Source organism: Balaenoptera ricei, chromosome 8, assembly GCF_028023285.1.
Source record: "Balaenoptera ricei isolate mBalRic1 chromosome 8, mBalRic1.hap2, whole genome shotgun sequence".
Classification (NCBI taxonomy): Eukaryota; Metazoa; Chordata; class Mammalia; order Artiodactyla; family Balaenopteridae; genus Balaenoptera; species Balaenoptera ricei.
In genome coordinates, this window is record NC_082646.1 from 105,081,071 (window position 1) to 105,097,009 (window position 15,939).

At 50.0% G+C, this 15,939-nt stretch overlaps 4 protein-coding genes and 1 non-coding gene across 7 annotated transcripts; 3 read left to right on the plus strand and 2 right to left on the minus strand.

The window, feature by feature from the left end:
• Nucleotides 1–2,594: 2,594 nt before the first annotated feature.
• On the minus strand, nucleotides 2,595–5,366 carry C8H11orf98 (chromosome 8 C11orf98 homolog). Its single transcript, XM_059931786.1, has 4 exons — nucleotides 5,259–5,366; nucleotides 4,981–5,105; nucleotides 3,368–3,465; nucleotides 2,595–3,282 (listed from the first exon to the last, which is right to left on the minus strand). Exons 1-4 carry the CDS (start codon nucleotides 5,295–5,297, stop codon nucleotides 3,173–3,175), a joined length of 372 nt encoding a protein of 123 aa, XP_059787769.1. The 5' UTR covers nucleotides 5,298–5,366; the 3' UTR covers nucleotides 2,595–3,172.
• A 97-nt stretch (nucleotides 5,367–5,463) lies between these two features.
• On the plus strand, nucleotides 5,464–6,935 carry CSKMT (citrate synthase lysine methyltransferase). 2 transcript variants are annotated; one of them, XM_059931783.1, is made up of 4 exons: nucleotides 5,464–5,483; nucleotides 5,775–5,862; nucleotides 5,966–6,099; nucleotides 6,263–6,935. In XM_059931783.1, exons 3-4 carry the CDS (start codon nucleotides 6,033–6,035, stop codon nucleotides 6,916–6,918), a joined length of 723 nt encoding a protein of 240 aa, XP_059787766.1. In that variant the 5' UTR covers nucleotides 5,464–5,483; nucleotides 5,775–5,862; nucleotides 5,966–6,032; the 3' UTR covers nucleotides 6,919–6,935. The 2 variants fall into 2 exon arrangements, with proteins under 2 accessions (XP_059787766.1, XP_059787767.1); XM_059931784.1 differs by having other exon boundaries at nucleotides 5,775–6,099.
• Nucleotides 5,549–5,697, plus strand: LOC132371216 (small nucleolar RNA SNORA57). The gene has a single exon (XR_009504834.1). It is a non-coding gene; the product is annotated as a small nucleolar RNA SNORA57 (small nucleolar RNA).
• Nucleotides 6,936–9,700: 2,765 nt separating the features above from the next.
• Nucleotides 9,701–11,104, plus strand: LOC132370876 (ubiquinol-cytochrome-c reductase complex assembly factor 3). The gene is made up of 2 exons (XM_059931785.1): nucleotides 9,701–9,943; nucleotides 10,034–11,104. Exons 1-2 carry the CDS (start codon nucleotides 9,716–9,718, stop codon nucleotides 10,181–10,183), a joined length of 378 nt encoding a protein of 125 aa, XP_059787768.1. The 5' UTR covers nucleotides 9,701–9,715; the 3' UTR covers nucleotides 10,184–11,104.
• A 1,197-nt stretch (nucleotides 11,105–12,301) lies between these two features.
• UBXN1 (UBX domain protein 1) lies at nucleotides 12,302–14,867 on the minus strand. Of its 2 annotated transcripts, none has more exons than XM_059931798.1 (10): nucleotides 14,800–14,867; nucleotides 14,612–14,699; nucleotides 14,419–14,472; nucleotides 14,236–14,330; nucleotides 14,068–14,137; nucleotides 13,714–13,905; nucleotides 13,568–13,619; nucleotides 13,336–13,452; nucleotides 12,617–12,809; nucleotides 12,302–12,446 (listed from the first exon to the last, which is right to left on the minus strand). In XM_059931798.1, the coding sequence occupies exons 2-10, from the start codon at nucleotides 14,668–14,670 to the stop codon at nucleotides 12,397–12,399; spliced, it is 882 nt and encodes a 293-aa protein (XP_059787781.1). In that variant the 5' UTR covers nucleotides 14,671–14,699; nucleotides 14,800–14,867; the 3' UTR covers nucleotides 12,302–12,396. The 2 variants fall into 2 exon arrangements, with proteins under 2 accessions (XP_059787781.1, XP_059787780.1); XM_059931797.1 differs by having other exon boundaries at nucleotides 14,224–14,330.
• Nucleotides 14,868–15,939: the final 1,072 nt, after the last annotated feature.

A 15,939-nucleotide genomic window follows, 5' to 3' on the forward strand; every position in this document is an offset into this window, starting at 1 on the left:
CAAACCCGTGCCCCCGCAGTGGAAGCGTGGAGTCCTAACCACTGGACTGCCAGGGAATTCCCACTTCAGATTATTTGTGTAAAGAATTTAGCACAATACCAGGTATAGAAACTCTTCTTTGAACACAGCAAGCTCCTTTCTGCCTTAGGCACAGGGGTAGAACAAAATTATGAAAGGTGATGGGGATCCCAAGATGTTGAAAGTCCTTCTCCCTGCAGCTTCTCCCCTCCTCTCCTTACCACATCTGAATATAGTTCAGTTTCACACAAGTACTTTTTCCTTTCTGTGTTCAAAACTGGACATAATATTGTCTCCATAGAAAAATAGTTGATACCAAGTTTTAGCCCAGGGGAAGTAGCAGGTGAGCCTGGAACATACTGTGCCAGACAGCAAGGAATTGCTCAGATACTGGTGGTGCTGTGTCAAAAGGACACAGGACCAGGACTTTCTTGGTGGTCCAGTGGTTAAGACTCTATGCCTCCATTGCAGGGGGCACAGGTTCAATCCCTGGTTGGGGAACCAAGATGCTGTATTCTGTGTGGCCCCCCCCAAAAAAGACACAGGCTTTGGCTGGCCAGTTTGGTATGATGTGGAGCATGAAAAAGTGATAGTAACAGATGTTTAACAACCTAAATGAGATTTTTAAAAGGAAGTAGGGGTTTCCTTTACAGAATATGTAAAATGAGTAACATGGATGAATGAATGATACAATTAGAAAAATCACCATTTTGCAGCAGTAACTAATTCAGATACGGATCATCATGGATGCTAAAACCATTGTGGAGAGGTCATTGGGGAATAGGGTATTCATACAATCTCAAAGTATCACTCCATAGATTGCTTATTAATTACAAAGGGAAAGAATACCTTAACCGTGGAGAAATCTGACAGACACCCACTTAACACTAGGAATCACCAATAATGAGACAAACTGATATTATATGTGTGGACAAAAAATTTGCCTGCCTGCTATATCAGAAAACAAACAATGTTGTGGCCATCAAGCAATCAGCCACCACGGCTGTCTCCGACGGTCTCCAAACAGGCTGCCCTCCATCAAACCATCAACCACTGCAGCTATCCCCAGCGGTGCACCCAGAGGAGATTCAGGAAGAAAAAGAACAGGATACTGGCCACAGGGAGTTAAGGAGCGTATCAAAGGAATGATTTCAAAGAGCCGAGACTCTTGCGTCTTCCCATACATAGAAAGGCTAAATTAATTAACTTGAGAAGTTAAATTAAATTAATTAACTTGAGAAGTCTGATTTTCTTTAATTAACAATAATCTTTGATGTTCCGACTACCTGGTTTTTTGTTGTTGTTTTTTTTTAAAGTTTATTTATTTTTGGCTGTGTTGGGTCTTTGTGGCTGCACGTGGGCTTTCTCTAGCTGTGGCGAGTGGGGGCCCCTCTTAATTGCAGTGCGCAGGCTTCTCATTGCGGTGGCTTCTCTCGTTGTGGAGCACGGGCTCTAGGCATGCAGGCTTCAGTAGTTGTGGCACGCAGGCTCAGTAGTTGTGGCACACGGGCTTAGTTGCTCCGCGGCATGTGGGATCTTCCCGGACCAGGGCTTGAACCCGTGTCCCCTGCCTTGGCAGGCGGATTCTTAACCACTGTGCCACCAGGGAAGCCCCACCGACTACCTGGTTTTTGTTGCAAAAACTCCTCTATCCTGGCTCCTCCCTTACCTCAGAGCTATCCGAGAGGCTGTTTTCCAGGTTTAAGTTTTCAGCAAGTCTGCTGAATCAAACATAATTCTCAACCTTTAGGTTGTGTATTTTTTTTTTTCAGTCAACACTTACTTCCTAATGAAATGCAATGGGAAAAACACAATATTCTCTATGTAGAATTTTTCCCAGAAATGCTTAACCTACATCTATTGATGACGAAACATGGAAACACTCAGACAAACCCAGGCTGTGAGATATTCTTTAATTAATTAATTTAGGCTGGACTCTTCGAAGACACCAAGTCACCTAAGACAAGGTGGGGTACTGTTCTGGATTGAAGGAGACTAAAGGGACATGACAATTAAATGCTACGTGTGATCCTTAACGGCTTCTGGATTGAGGAAACAATAAACAGCTATAAAAAATATTACTGGAACAGCTGAGGAAATGTGAATATGAAAACCTGAATTTTAGCTATTCCACCAATGTTAAATGTCTTAGGTGTTTTGGCTATATAGAAGCATGTCCTTAGGGATAAAATCTCATCTGCAATTGACTTTCAAATGAGTCAGCAAAGACAACAATTATACATACTTGAACACATACATATATATGCAAGCGGGTAAGGAGATCAAGTATAGCCAAATGTTAAAAACTCGTCAATCCAAGTAGAGTGCATATTTAAGGGCTCAGTGTGCTAATCTCTTAACTTTACTGAAGGTTTGAAAATGTCCAAAATATAAACTTGAGGAGGGGGGGAGCACAACACTGTACCCAAACCCTCCCTCTTCCAGGAAGCCTGCACTGATTAATAGAGCAAGGAGAGAATATGCTTTTCTCCAGTTGACCACATCTCTGCACACACAGCTTCTCACTTTAATTAACCACCCCAGCCCTGGCTTCCAACAAACAGAATTTCTGAACGTTAAAAGGGAAAAATAATCTTCACTTTATTAAAAATATAATCCAGCAAAGGAAGCAGAGACAACCACGGTCACTTGCCCACCCTGCTCACACAGGGGAGCAGGCAGGGCCAGTATCAAGACCCTTACCTCCTCTGCCATCTCTACAGAACACCTTATTTTTATCAGAAATGGAAAGTTGGAGTGTCACTCATCGGGGAGACAGGGCCATCATGGAGGATGGCTTCTTGTTGCCTTTGGTCAAGTAAGAACTGTGGGTCCTGTTTCCCAGTTGTCTTGTTTCCACACTCACAGCCCCTTTTCATGGCCTATCCCCATTCCTACATTTAATCACACACATCTCAGTGAGAATGCTAGGGCTTTATCACAAATGGAGTTGACTGCTTAGGACCCGCTCTCCAATCTTTCTTTTCTACCCTCTTCCTCTCAATACATCCCTCCAGGGCAGGTCACTAGGCCATTAGGGAAGAGGAATCTGGGGACAGTGAAAAGGAGCAACGCTTTCTCCAAAGTCCTCTGAAATAACCATCGAGTCCTCCTGGCTCCAGCTGAGAATCTTCTGGTGGAAGGGGTGTGAGATTTAGCTCTTATCTTCAAGGTCCTCCATGTCTACATCCTGGGGGGCTTTTGTCTTCTTTTTTGATTTGGGCTGTGGTTCACTAGTCCTGGCTGACTTGAGGGGGGCTTCCACTGAGCAAAGGGAAAGAGGAAGCATTAAAGAACCCAAATGAATCCAGGCTGCCCCCCCACCCCAACTTCTGTGCCCTAGCCTCACCCTCCATGGCTGCTTTCTCTTTCTGGGCAAGCCGGATCTGCTGGAGGAGTTTTCTGCGCTTCTTCCCAGACAGAGTAATGTTGGCACGTGCACTGGACCTGAAGGATTGGTAAGAGCAAAAATATCCAGGTTAACCTGAACCAATACAGACCACACAGTGGTTCTGGTTACTGAAAAGGTCTTTGGATCCAAGTCAAAGAACTGTTACTTTACCTAAAACTAGTCTTAACACATACATAAAGTAACAATAATTGCTAAAATTTAGTACATAATAGAAACGTTTCCTTCTCTTATTTTATAAATATATATATGTATATATATCTATATATCTATAGATATAGATATAGATATATATTTTTTGGCCATTCGACATGCAGGATCTTAGTTCCCTTGACCAGGGATCGAACCCATGCCCCCTGTATTGGAAGCACAATTGGTCTTAACCACTGGACCGCCAGGGAAGTCCCTTATTCTTGATACTTCTAACAGCAGATGTGGTGGGTGGGGGAGGTTTCCCACATCAAGTAATTCTCCAAATTCTCAATGGACATTGACTGGGTGTCCTACAAACTTAACTCCATTTGGACACTATCTACCAGGACATAGCAACAGATACCACAGGTTAAGGCTTCCCCCACTTCAAATGCCAATCACAAATCCAGGTTGTTACCTGTACTTCTGATTGATCAGCCATAAATTGGGGTTCTCATGATCCCCTTCTCAGACTCGATAATTTGCTAGAACAGCTCACAGAACTCAGGGAAACATGTACTTGCATTTACTGATTTATTATAAAACGATGCAACTCAGGAACAGTCAGATGGAAGAGAGGCATAGGGTAAGGTATGGAAGGGGCCAGAGGTTCCATGCTCTCTCCAGGTGAGCCAACCTCCCAGTACCTCCACCAGTTGACCAATCAGGAGCTAGTTCAAGAGGTTGTGTAGAGCTTAATCTACAGCACCCACCCACCCTCTTCCTACAGGCAGTGCAGAGGGAATTAAATTTCCAATTCTCTAATCACTTCATCTTTCTGATGACCAGCCCCACGCTAAGTCACCATTTGCATAAATTTAGGTGTGCTCAAAAGGGGATCCTTAGGAAATAAAAGGCACTCTTATCACTCAGGAAATTTAGCTCTTCCACAAAGCAGAGACAAGGACCAAATATATTATGCCGCTTCATAAACTAAATATTTATAATAAGTCAATGAAAGAATGGGGTGGGAACTCTGCCCCAAGACTCAGGAGGCCTTGAAACTTATATGCAAAAATCTCACATGTGCCCTTGTGAAAATTCATCGAATGGTTCACCGCACACTTATGTGTGTGCTTTTAAATTTACTTATAAAAAAATCTGTGTGAATGTATAATGTTACTTGGGGGAGGTGGGGGAGTCCACAGCTCTCCTTAGATTCTCAGCAGAGTCCAAGAACCGAAGAAAGGTTGTGAGCTACAGGTACAGTGAGAGACTAGCAGAGTTTAGGCACAAACGTTCCTTGCATAAACGTGAGTACGCAAGGAAAGCAAAAAGGTGTTAGCTGCTCCGGAGCTCGACAAAGAGGAGGGAAGGAGGCTTGGTGGGGAGGACCAAGAGGGAGAGGGCCTGGCACTCACGCCCGCTTCTTGAGGTGGTGCCTCGTGATCAGCCCTTCGTCTATCACAGCCCCGACCACCTGGTGCTTCAGTCGCCGCTCCCGGTTCAACACCCGCCGTCGCTTGAACAGCTTCTTCTTCAGCTCCTAAGGGGGAGGAAGATGCTTAATCAGAGCGGTGCCGTGCACCGCGACCCGGGACCCCGCACCCGGCGACACTGGCCCATCGAGTCCATCTCGGGCGAGGGTAAAGGGCTCCGGGACGCTTGGGAAACAGGGTCGGGCTTCCCACACAGTCACCGTTCGCGGCCGGTTGATCTTTCCCCCCGGAGCACCCATTGCTGCGTTGCGAAACCAGCTCAGCGTCGAACGTTTCAGCTCTGCGCAGGGTCCGTGTGCGCCCCACCCCTCAGCCCTCCGTTAGCCAATCGCAGCTCGGGGAGGGGAGGGGGTGGGGGGGGCGGGTCCTAGAGCTATATAAAGGAGCCCGGCCGGCTCTTTTGCCTTTTCGAGGACGGCGACCGAGTGAGTGTCGGCTCTAGTATTTTCACCGGCTGGCCGTACGGGGGTTCTGGGTGGGGTCTGTTGACCCTCCTTTTCTTGGCGGGGATCGGGCGTGCGGTCCCGGTCCGCGTAATGTACGGAGGTAGAGGGAAAGGGCTCCGGCCCCCTCGGCGTCATGTCTTCGGTACCGGCGGCTTTCAGTCCGCGGGTTCTATCCTCAAGCGCCGGGACACAGGGCTCCAAGGAGCAGGGCAGAACCGAGGTTCAGCAGACTCCTCCCCGGGGTGCTCACACCTTCTCCTTTGATTTCAGGTCTGTGGAGCCGCCCCAGGAGCCGGAGCTGTCGCATCCCCTCCTCTTCCACTTCCCGTTGCAAACAATAAAGGCCGTTCGTACCGTAGTAAGTTTGTGTCCGCGTTCTTTTTTTCCGAGGCTGCAGAGTTAGGGAGGCTGTACGCGTGATTCCGCACAGCGGATTTTGCAAATCTTCCCTTGGACCTCAGGCCCCTGACGGAGCGCGGGCGACATTTTCACAGAAGTTTCTCTGGACGACCTTGCCGGCACCTCCGGATGGCAGCCCTGCGCCGAACCCTCCACCTGGCGAGCCTGGCGGCGGGGGCGCGTCGCGCCGTGGCGGGTAGGGAAGGTGGACAGAGGGAGGGCAAGTTGGGTTCTTCGCTACACAGGAAATTAGTCCCAGAAATTGTGCCGCTTAAAGCCCCAGGCCACATTGGTGCGGGTTTTGTCGCGTTTTGCTAGAACTGGGCGCTGGGTGACGCAAGTCCTCCACTCGTCCACAGGCTCCCTGGCTGGTAGCTGCCTGGCAGACCGCCGCCTCTGGGATAAGCTCCCCGCCCAGCCCCGTCAGGGCAGCGCCGGCACCTTCGACTGGTTCTTTGGATACGAGGAAGCCCAGGGGCTCCTACTGCCGCTGCTGCAGGAGGCACCAGCTGCCTGTCCGCCGCGGGTGTTGGACGTGGGCTGTGGGACCTCCAGCTTGTGTACAGGCCTCTACACCAAATGCCCGCACCCAGTGGACGTGTTGGGGGTGGACTTATCTCCTGTGGCTGTGGCCCACATGAACAGCCTCCTGGAAGGTGGCCAAGGCCAAACACCCCTGTGCCCGGGGCACCCTGCCTCACGCCTCCACTTCATGCAAGCTAATGCCCAGAACCTGCAGCCAGTGGCTTCCTCAGGCTCTTTCCATCTAGTGCTAGACAAGGGCACCTGGGATGCTCTTGCCCGGGGTGGTCTGCCTGGGGCTTACCAGCTGCTGTCAGAGTGCCTGAGGGTCCTAAGCCCTGGGGGGACCCTGATTCAGTTCTCAGATGAGGACCCTGATGTACGGCTGCCCTGCCTGGAGCAAGGGTCCCAAGGCTGGACTGTGTCTGTGCAGGAGCTGGGCCCTTTCGGGGGCATCACCTACTTTGCTTACTTGGTTCAAGGCTCCAATTAAAGACTTCTAAAACCTGACCCTAGTGTTTCTGTTGGGTGAGGAGTTGGAGAAAGCTTTTGTCTTGGCAAGATGACTGGAAAATGAGGATTTGGATCCTGGCTTCCATATTTATTAGCTGTGTGCACACAGTATTGAATATTTCTGTGCCCCAGTTTACTCATCTGCAAGGTTGGAATAATACCTGGAGTTATGTGGATTCCATACAACAACAGGTGAAACATTTAGCAGTGCCAGGCACAAGATGAGTGCTGAATAAAGAAGGTACAAGTGGATCATTCCCCATCCCCAGTTAACTGAACTCCTAAAAGCACAGATAGGAATTCTTAATCCAAATTCTTTGGATATGACTTGTGTGACCCAGGGGCCTAACCTGTAAGCCTTCATTTTTCTCAACTTGTAAAAGGGGAAGATTGTGAAAGGACAGGTGGAAGGGCTTCATAAACCTAGGTAAAATGTTTGAGGGAGAGTGATACTTACCCTCAAAGCTCCTGGGAGGCAGGAAATGGGAATATTCCACAAAGCAGCTTCTGCAGACACGGGAACCTGATGCTGAGTCCCAGAGAGGACAGGGATTGGGGGCTTCCTGACAATCTGTCTCCTCTGGAATCCAGGAGGCATCTTGATCTACCTGTTCCTGCCCCCAGCTGAGTTCTGGGTTAAAGGTTCTTAAGGGAGATTTGGGGTCCAGTGAGCTCCAAGTCCAGCCTGGGGGGTGGGGAGGAGGGAGTTAAAGAGCCCATTAACAGTGAAAAATATACCTGATATATTACTGGATATTTTTTTAAAGATAAAACATTCATGTAATTTCTTTTGCTTATAAAAATAATACAGCAATTATAATGAAGAGCCTAACTTAACAGCTTCAGTTTCCTCATGAGGGAGAAAGTATCCTTCCTCACTGGGTCCTGAAATATATATGTAAAAGTGTTCAGCACAGTGCCTGGCACATGGTAAAAGTAGCTTCTATAACGGTATATAGACATGAAGAAAAATCTGGAAGAGAAGGCATCCAAAATGTTAATCTCTGGGTAGTCGGATTTGGGGTGATCTTATTCTTTTCCCCCATGACAAAAATATCTTAAAGTATTAAAAATACATATTAAAAGGTGTCACCTATCTGACATCACAACTGCCTTTTAAAGTTCATCAACTTTGCCAACCACCTTGACTTTTATCTCCCACCTCTACATTTTTCTTCACTGTGTTTACTGAGCACCTACTGTGTGCTGCTTAATGCAAGAGACACAACTAAGTTGTCCTGCTTAGACCATCCCATTCACAACAGCCTCACTTGAACCAGCCACCTCCCTCACCTGGTTCTTCACTTTGGTCCTGGAAGAAGACCTCAACCTCCTCTTCCTCATCATCAGTGAGCAGCTGCAGCTCCTCGTGTGGCCACCGGAGCTCCCCACTCTCTTCACTCACCTCAGCCTCAGAGGCTTCCACCACGATGGAGGGGAGGCGGGTCTTTTGACAGACAACCTGGATGGGCACAGCAGGGGGCTTGGGCCAAATTGGAACATAAGCCAACAGCAAGACACAAGGTGGGGAAGTACTAACCTGAACATCCTGGCGACCTTCAACCTGGCCAATTTCTCCTCTGTCCTCCCAGAGAGGGTTGGTCAGTCTAGGACTTTCTGGTTGCTGGGAGGAGCCTGGGCTATCTCTAGGCCAAGGCCCATCCTCGCTGCTCCCTGGCACAAGGGCCATGGGTGCTGATTCTTGGAGTGCAGGGTGGTTGAACTCAGTAGAGTACCCCTGCCCAGAGCACCCCACAGACTGTTCCTTTAATCTGCTTTGCAGTCTGGCCCCTTAATCACTTCTGAGGAGAAGAGGCTGACATGCGAGGAGATTATGGGCCTTCCAGGGCAGGGGACAATCCCAAGAGGTGGGATAGGAGCTTTATTTCTACTCACTCCCTGGTGACACTGGGAAAGGCAGAAGTAGGAGTTAACGAGGGCATCTGGATTAAAGCCCTGTGAGTGAAGAGCTTTGATAACAAACTTGGAATTTCCTGGTTCTTACTGGGTCTCCCACATTGACATGTTTCTTTGTATCTTATTTAATGAATATTTTTATGGTGTATGCTATTTGCCAGGAACTGTTTTAAATGCTTTTCATATAAACTTATTTAATTATCCTAAAACTATGACATAGATACTGTTATTAGCCTCATTTTCCGATGCAGAAACCGAGAAACAAAGAACTTAAACGATTTGCCTAGGGTCACACAACTAAGAGGTGTTTTCTTCTCCAAACTAGAATTCGGTATGTTACACAAAATCCATGGTTTTCATGGTTTAAAAACAAAACAAAAAACCAAGGTTATATACCATGAAGAGAAAGGTAACGTTTACTTTCAACAAGTAAAATAAAAGGAAAACATAAATATACCCTTCTCCCCACCCGGTACACTTGGCTTTGAGTTTTTGTTCAGGAGTTGAAGGGATTGAAGACAGTCAGTAGATTGATGTTTATAAGTATCTGGATGTCCTCATGTACTGTACTGAAAAAGCACAAGTAATTGTAGGAAACTACAGAGCACAGTCCTGACCCTCTATTGATCAGGACATTGCGGAGCTGGGCAATTGTAAAACTCACAGCAACAATGAAGATACTTACTCTCCCCTTAGCAATCCTCCTCGGGATTTCATGACAAGGGGCCCCACCCTCGGCTCTAGGTGCCAACACCTCTTGACGTGGTCAACCTCCTCAGTTAAACCTAGTCTTAACACCCAGGAGCTCTAGCTTCGACACGTTTCTCTGGCCAGGGCCTCTCTAGCCCGGCCTCGTCTCTATGGTTTCCTGTGTGAGGCGCTCTAGCCTGCGCAGATCGAGACGTCGCGGCGGCCTTGCTAGGTTACAGGAGACTCCGGAAAGCGCCTCGCTGGTCGCGCGGTCGGCCATGGAGACCCTGCGCAAAGTGCTGATCGCGGGCGCAGTGCTGGGCGCGGGGGCTGGCGTGGGCACCGCGCTCTTTGTCCTCGTGGCCCCGGGAGAACAGCAGAAGCAGGCGATGCTGAAGGTGTGAGCAGTTGGGAGGCCGAGGTGGGGCGAGCGGGCGGAGAACCGCAGGCTGGTAGCCCGGACTACGAACCTCCCTTCCTGCCCGCAGGAGATGCCGGAGCAGGACCCGCATAGCAGGGACGAGGCGGCCAGGACCAAAGAGCTACTTCTGGCCTCTCTGCAGGAGGCAGCGGCCACGCAAGAGAACGTCGCCTGGAGAAAGAACTGGATGAGTGGCGGCGGCGGGAAGTCAGCCTGAGGTCAAACCTGCCCCCGTGCGCGCCGGGACCTCCGCTGCAGCGCAGGAACCCGAGCCGGCCTTACTCCTCTATGGGCCGGCGGGGAGTCCAGACACGCGCAGACCTCTTCGGGACCTGGGGAGCTGCCGCCGGGTGAGCACGTTCCCCCCCAAACCCTGCATTGACTGCGTTTTAACGTCCACGTCTTGTGCCAGGTCATCGGATGTGGCTAACTGAAGGAACCAATAAATCATGTTCCTCCATCCAGAGAGTGAGCGCTGCGGCTGGACGCCCATAAGAGCCTAGAGTGTTATGGGGGTCAGTGCTGCGGGCGGGCTTGAGTGCAGCTCCTGCCTGCCCCGCCCCTCATGTGACGCTGAAGCCCTATAGGCAGAGCGACCACGTTTTCAAAACACACGTCAGGTCACGTGGTTTGCGTGAGTGTACTTTCGGGGATAACCGACTGACGTTCTTGAAATCATTAACTATCCTGGAAACTCTTGTGCAGTAAATACCCATAGAGGACACTCTGGGTGCCTGTCCTTCGAATGAGGTTGGAGAGGGGCTTCTAGCAATTAACATGTGCCATAATGCCTTCTGTGACCTTAATTTAACCTTCGGAGGCCACCGTGGCAGGAGCGGTAAAAGGAGTGTGCTTTGAGTCAGATCTTGTTTCAACTCCTGCATGTTAAAAAACCTCTGAGCCTTAGTCCTGTTCCATAAAAGGTGATAATTGGGAATTTCCTGGTGGTCCAGTGGCTAAGACTCCGTGCTCCCAATGCAGGGGGCCCTGGTTCGATCCCTAGTCAGGGAACTAGATCCCAGGTGCTGCAACAAGAGTTCGCATGCCGCAACTAAGAGATCCCGCATGCTGCAGTGAAGATCCCACTAAGACCTGGTGCAGATAAATACATAAATAAATAAATAAATGGTGACGATTATCTTGAGAGTTGTAAAAAGGTGAACTTAGGAATGTAAAGTGCAGTGCCAGGCACAGGGCAGCCTCTCACTAAATGCACTGGGGTTTTCCTCCCACAAGGTTTTCACTGTAGTGGTTTTCAATTTCTGAATCCGTCATAGGATCTATTGGCGATGCCACTGATGGGATGAGGTAAAGCTATCAGTGGGGCGGCCGCCCTACAGCGAAGTCAACCAATTCACTCCCCTTTTGTCTATTTTATGTCCTGTGGTTCCAAACAAGATTGCAATTGATGGGGGGGTGGGGGGGGTGGGTGGGGCTGCTTGTATTAAGCCGGAACACACTAAATAAAGCTTGGTAACACTGAGGTGTAAACCGAGATAAGAGCATTGGTGCAGTTTTCAGCTACTAGATGGTGAAGTCGTAAGCTGAGCACATTTGTCATGTGTGGGATGAGAGGAGGGGGGTCAGCAGCTGTTTGAGGGAGCACTAGGACGAGGGGAGCAGCCGCAGCACGAGGGGAGCTTGGCAGTTCAGAGCCTGAGCCCTAGAGTCGGGCTCCCCAGAGATGTGTCCAGGTTCTGCTACTTGCTAGCTGGGTCAGTTTGGACAAGTCATGTGCTTTGGTGTCCCAATCTCTAAAATGGGATCATTGTACCTACAGCTAGATGATACTGCCTTCATATCTCAGTTAATACATACAAAAAGCACTTAAAACTGTGTGGTATATATTAAGTACTCAATACTTTTTAGTGCAGAAGAGATGCAGTTGTGAAGCAGCTCCTACGGCTCCTCTCACTGTGAATGGTCACATTTTAAAAACTACCCTTCTAGTAGCTAATACTTAATTGGGGACTTACCAGATGCCAGGCACGGTGCTAAAGCACCTTACATCAGCATTGCGTAAGCCCCCACAACCCCAATTAACAGGCACTATTATCCCCGTTTTACTAAAGAAGAAACTAGGCTTAATTAAAGAAGTCAAGGCACATAGCTACTAAGGATTTCAGGCTTAGGTACTGCCTTACCCACAGGAGCAAAAGATGCTATCCAACGTACACCCCACACTCCAGCACCTCTCCCCTTCAACCTCCCAAGCAACTCATCAGACCCAGAGAATAGAAACACGTCTCCCGTGGAAATTTAAGAGGAAGCATAGGGTCTATTCTAAAAGCCTTCCTTTTGTCCCTCCCGGCCATTCACGAAGGAGTCAGTCACATACAGAACTCAGAGGGTCTATTTATTAGGAAGGTGATGTCAGTGCTTTATCAAAGATGAAGAGAGGTCAGAGAAGGATGGTGGGATAAAGGCCTCTCAGCCGGGACATTTCTTGGCCACAATGAGGACAGCAGAAGGCACAAGTCCTGAAGATGGAACGAAACAGGTTTGAACCAAAAGATCTGCTTTTTGCCCACCCCCCCCGACCCCAAATCCCTGGCCTCACACTATCTCCACAAAGTCCCGTCTTTGCATCCCTTCCTTTCTCAAGCATGTCCCCTATCCCCCTCCTGGTTTCGGGTCCCACGTGTCATACCCAGCTCCTGCAGAGGCCGCTCCATGTCAGCCTCTGAGAAGGCCCGCCGGGGGAAGCCACTAAGCAACTGCACAGGGTCCTGGCCCCCTCCTAGCTCCTCCCCACGGTGGAGCTCCACATAGAGCCTCACAGCTGCCAGCTGTTCCCGTGCCCGGAATGTCTGGGTCAGTGAGCTCCCATCTGGCAGCCTGACCTAGAAGGCAAGACAGAAATACAGAATTGTGAGTGTCAAAACTGAGTGAAGTGCCCAGGTAAGGAAAAGAAAAAGAGCAAAGTTCGCTTCTCCTTCCTCTTAGACTAAACCAGCATAATTACTATTTAAAGCACCTAATGAACAACCACTTAGGCTTGGCTTTACTGAACGCTGAAGAGAGAGACTCCTAGCTCCCTCACAATTTAAGGAAAACAAAGACAAGATTACACAAAATATCTGGATAGGTACCACATCATGCAAACAGCTGTATAATAAGCCAAATGAAAATATGATGAACAAGTAAGAAGTTAACTGCTGAATAAGAAGAGATAGATTTATATAAGACTGGGGCAAGTAAAATTTGATATCTTTCCTAAGAGCAGAGGAGGTAGGATTTCAAAAGTCATTTACAAAGACGGGAGAGGTTTGGCAAAGGGAACATAACTGAAAAAAGCTCTGGGCTGGGCTGGGCGCCTTACAAGCCAACAAAGGGTCCCAGGAGCAAGTCAGGAGTCAGAATCAGTACCTGTATGCGACACTGGTCATACTCTCGCTTCGTGGGAGGCTCCTTGCTGGGAGAGGAGGGAACAGGGCCTGGCTCTGTTGTTGGTGGGCATGGCTGAGAACCCACATGACCACCATACTGGAGGACAAAGTTAAACAATCAGGCACTAACCCAACCTTTCCCTCTGAAGCTAGAAAAGGGGATTTACTAGCCCCCCTACTTCATCACCCTCAGTATCTACCCAATCACCTACCTTCTTGGCTCTCTCTGCCTTGTCCCTTTCGATCTTTTCTCGGACTCTTTGTCTGGAACGCAGACAGAACAAAAGTAGGTCAGACACTGACAAAGCAAATCTTGATTCCTTTCTCATCTCTTAGCCAACACCCCCAGCACCCAGACCTGGCCGCTAACTCTTCAGCCTTTTCCCTCCTCCGCTCCTCAGCAGCCCGGCGCATCTCATCTTCCTGCAGCCGCTGTCGGGCAGCTGACAACTCTTGCCCTTGTCTCCTGCGCTGCCGTTCCCGTTCCAGTGCCTCCCGCTCCTCTCTTTCTTCACGCTCCCGCTGCTTTTGGGCCACCAGCTCCAACATCCTGTATTGCAGAGAGGAAAGAGTTCAAGAGAAGTAGACATAAATTGGGAAGGTGCGTTTATTAACAAGGGATTCAGAAAACAGAATCCGGGAACACAGTCCCAAAACACGTCTGGGGGGAGGTGGAGAATGAGCTTCAGAAACGTGACCTTGTTCCTCATACCTCTTAGTCTGTTCCTGTCTTTCCTCTTCAGTCAAAATGGGTTTGCTTTCTCCCACAGCAGACCCAGGTCCTACAAACAAGCAATCAGTATTATTACCCATTCATCCTCCTCCTCAGGCCCTCCTGAATAATCACACTGGGTCCCTCCGTCAGGACCTTCAGGGCCACCTTGCTCAGTGGGGGTGGGTTCCCGTCCCAGGATATGTCCAAGGGGGGTCGCGAGTGGCTCGTCCACGTCTGGGTCGTCTTCATGCTCCATCAACCTGGCAGGGAAAGTCGGGAGGGAGGTTAATGTTCAGGCTGCCCCTCCTAGGAGTCCCCAGTCCCCTGCTACCCGGTCTGAGCGCTCACCAGTCCATCGCAGCCTCGATGCCCTGGTTCCCTGTGAGGGCCAGAGCCTTCTCCCTGGGGGCAGAAACACCGTGAATAGCGCCCACGAGCCATGGCGATGGTCAGGCTGGGGCGTAGAGCCTGAGGCCAGGCTGGGGTAAAGGCCTGGACAGGTCGGCGACCCCCGCGGACGGGTGTTAGGGGGCTCCCTTACGCGCGTCCCTTGGGGAAGCCCATCTCGAGGAGACTCTCCAGAGCCGTCAGCTCCGCCATGACGCCGTCACCGCCGCTTCCGCGGGGACCTGGAGGGGGCGAGAAGGCCGGAGAGGGTCAGCGCGGGGCGTCCCCCGCCGGCGCGCTATCCCGCCCCCAACGGCCCCAGCCGGACGCTCGCTCACTCACTGGCTTCGGACCGGCCCTGGACACCGACGAGAAGAAAGCCTAGGGGAAGCGGAAGTGCCCGAATCTGTTTGGGTCACGTGGAGGCGGACGTGGACGGGTGCCGCGGAGAGCCAGAAAACACAGGCCTGGCCCGGCTGCCAGGACCTGGCGTTGAGGGGACAGGCGGGGCGTGGGAGTAGCGGCCCGGGAGGCAGCCCACATTCCCCCGCCCAAGCCCGGGCGCCCGGCGGCGGTGTAGAAGAAGGGCGATGCCGACCTGAAACCCTTGGGCGAATCAAGACAGCTCTCGATATGGCCCCTTAGCGCGACCGGTTGGAAAATTATTTAGCAGTGTTTATCAGGAGCCATAGAAATGTGCGCACCCTTTGACCTGCTCATCCTCTCCGGCAATTGAGCTATCCTCCGCGCGACTGCCAAAGGGATCTTTGCAAAACACAATAACTGATCCTGTCATCACCTCCCTGATTAAGACTTCTCCATGACACCTCAGTCACCTAGGACGAAACTTAAATGTTGGTAGTCTGGCTTCCTCCTACGCTTTCTTTTGTTAATGCCCCATTTATAAAGTGAGGATAACAATAGCACCAACCTTAGGTGCCTGGCAAGACTATACTGTGTAAATGTTGGTAGTTGGTGCGGAGTTCATCTCTCACCACTTGAGGGTAACGTGCAGATTGCAAAACTCTCCCTCCTCCCGGTCTTTGCACATACCCGTCCCTCTGTGTCTGGGATGTCCTGCCTCTTCTGTGGGCTTGGTTAACTCCCAGTCGTTTTTTGGACTGGACCCTGGGTTTGCTTTCTGTCTTTTCTTTCCTTTTTTTTTTTTTGGCTGCACCGCATGTGGGATCTTAGGTCCCCAGGGATCAAACCTGCGCCCCCTGCTGTGGAAGCGCGGAATCTTAACCACTGGACCACCAGGGAAGTCCCTGGGTTTGCTTTCTAAGGGAAGCCTGCCTTGACCACCCCCTCTCCACCTCCCAGCCCCGGTATTTACTCCATTAGCACTTGTCCCCCTGGTGTGTAGTCTTGTTGATTACTTAGCTCGCCGCCACTACCTAGGCTGTTAGGTCCCTTAAGTTAAAGCTCACTTTAAATGTTTTTTAGGAGGCAGAATAATAATAAGTTGCTGATATTGATAAT

Coding starts and splice junctions, on each gene's coding strand:
- C8H11orf98 (XM_059931786.1), bottom strand. CDS start 5,297: ATGGGTGCTCCGGGGGGAAAGATCAACCGGCCGCGAACG. Junction 5,106..5,258: donor AGATCAACCGGCCGCGAACG/GTGACTGTGTGG, acceptor CCTCCCCCTTAG/GAGCTGAAGAAGAAGCTGTT. Junction 3,466..4,980: donor CACCACCTCAAGAAGCGGGC/GTGAGTGCCAGG, acceptor CCAATCCTTCAG/GTCCAGTGCACGTGCCAACA.
- CSKMT (XM_059931784.1), top strand. CDS start 6,033: ATGGCAGCCCTGCGCCGAACCCTCCACCTGGCGAGCCTGGCGGCGGGG. Junction 6,100..6,262: donor GGCGCGTCGCGCCGTGGCGG/GTAGGGAAGGTG, acceptor ACTCGTCCACAG/GCTCCCTGGCTGGTAGCTGC.
- LOC132370876 (XM_059931785.1), top strand. CDS start 9,716: ATGGTTTCCTGTGTGAGGCGCTCTAGCCTGCGCAGATCGAGACGTCGC. Junction 9,944..10,033: donor AGAAGCAGGCGATGCTGAAG/GTGTGAGCAGTT, acceptor TCCTGCCCGCAG/GAGATGCCGGAGCAGGACCC.
- UBXN1 (XM_059931797.1), bottom strand. CDS start 14,670: ATGGCGGAGCTGACGGCTCTGGAGAGTCTCCTCGAGATGGGCTTCCCC. Junction 13,453..13,567: donor AGGCAGAGAGAGCCAAGAAG/GTAGGTGATTGG, acceptor TTTGTCCTCCAG/TATGGTGGTCATGTGGGTTC. Junction 12,447..12,616: donor GCGGCCTCTGCAGGAGCTGG/GTATGACACGTG, acceptor TTCCATCTTCAG/GACTTGTGCCTTCTGCTGTC.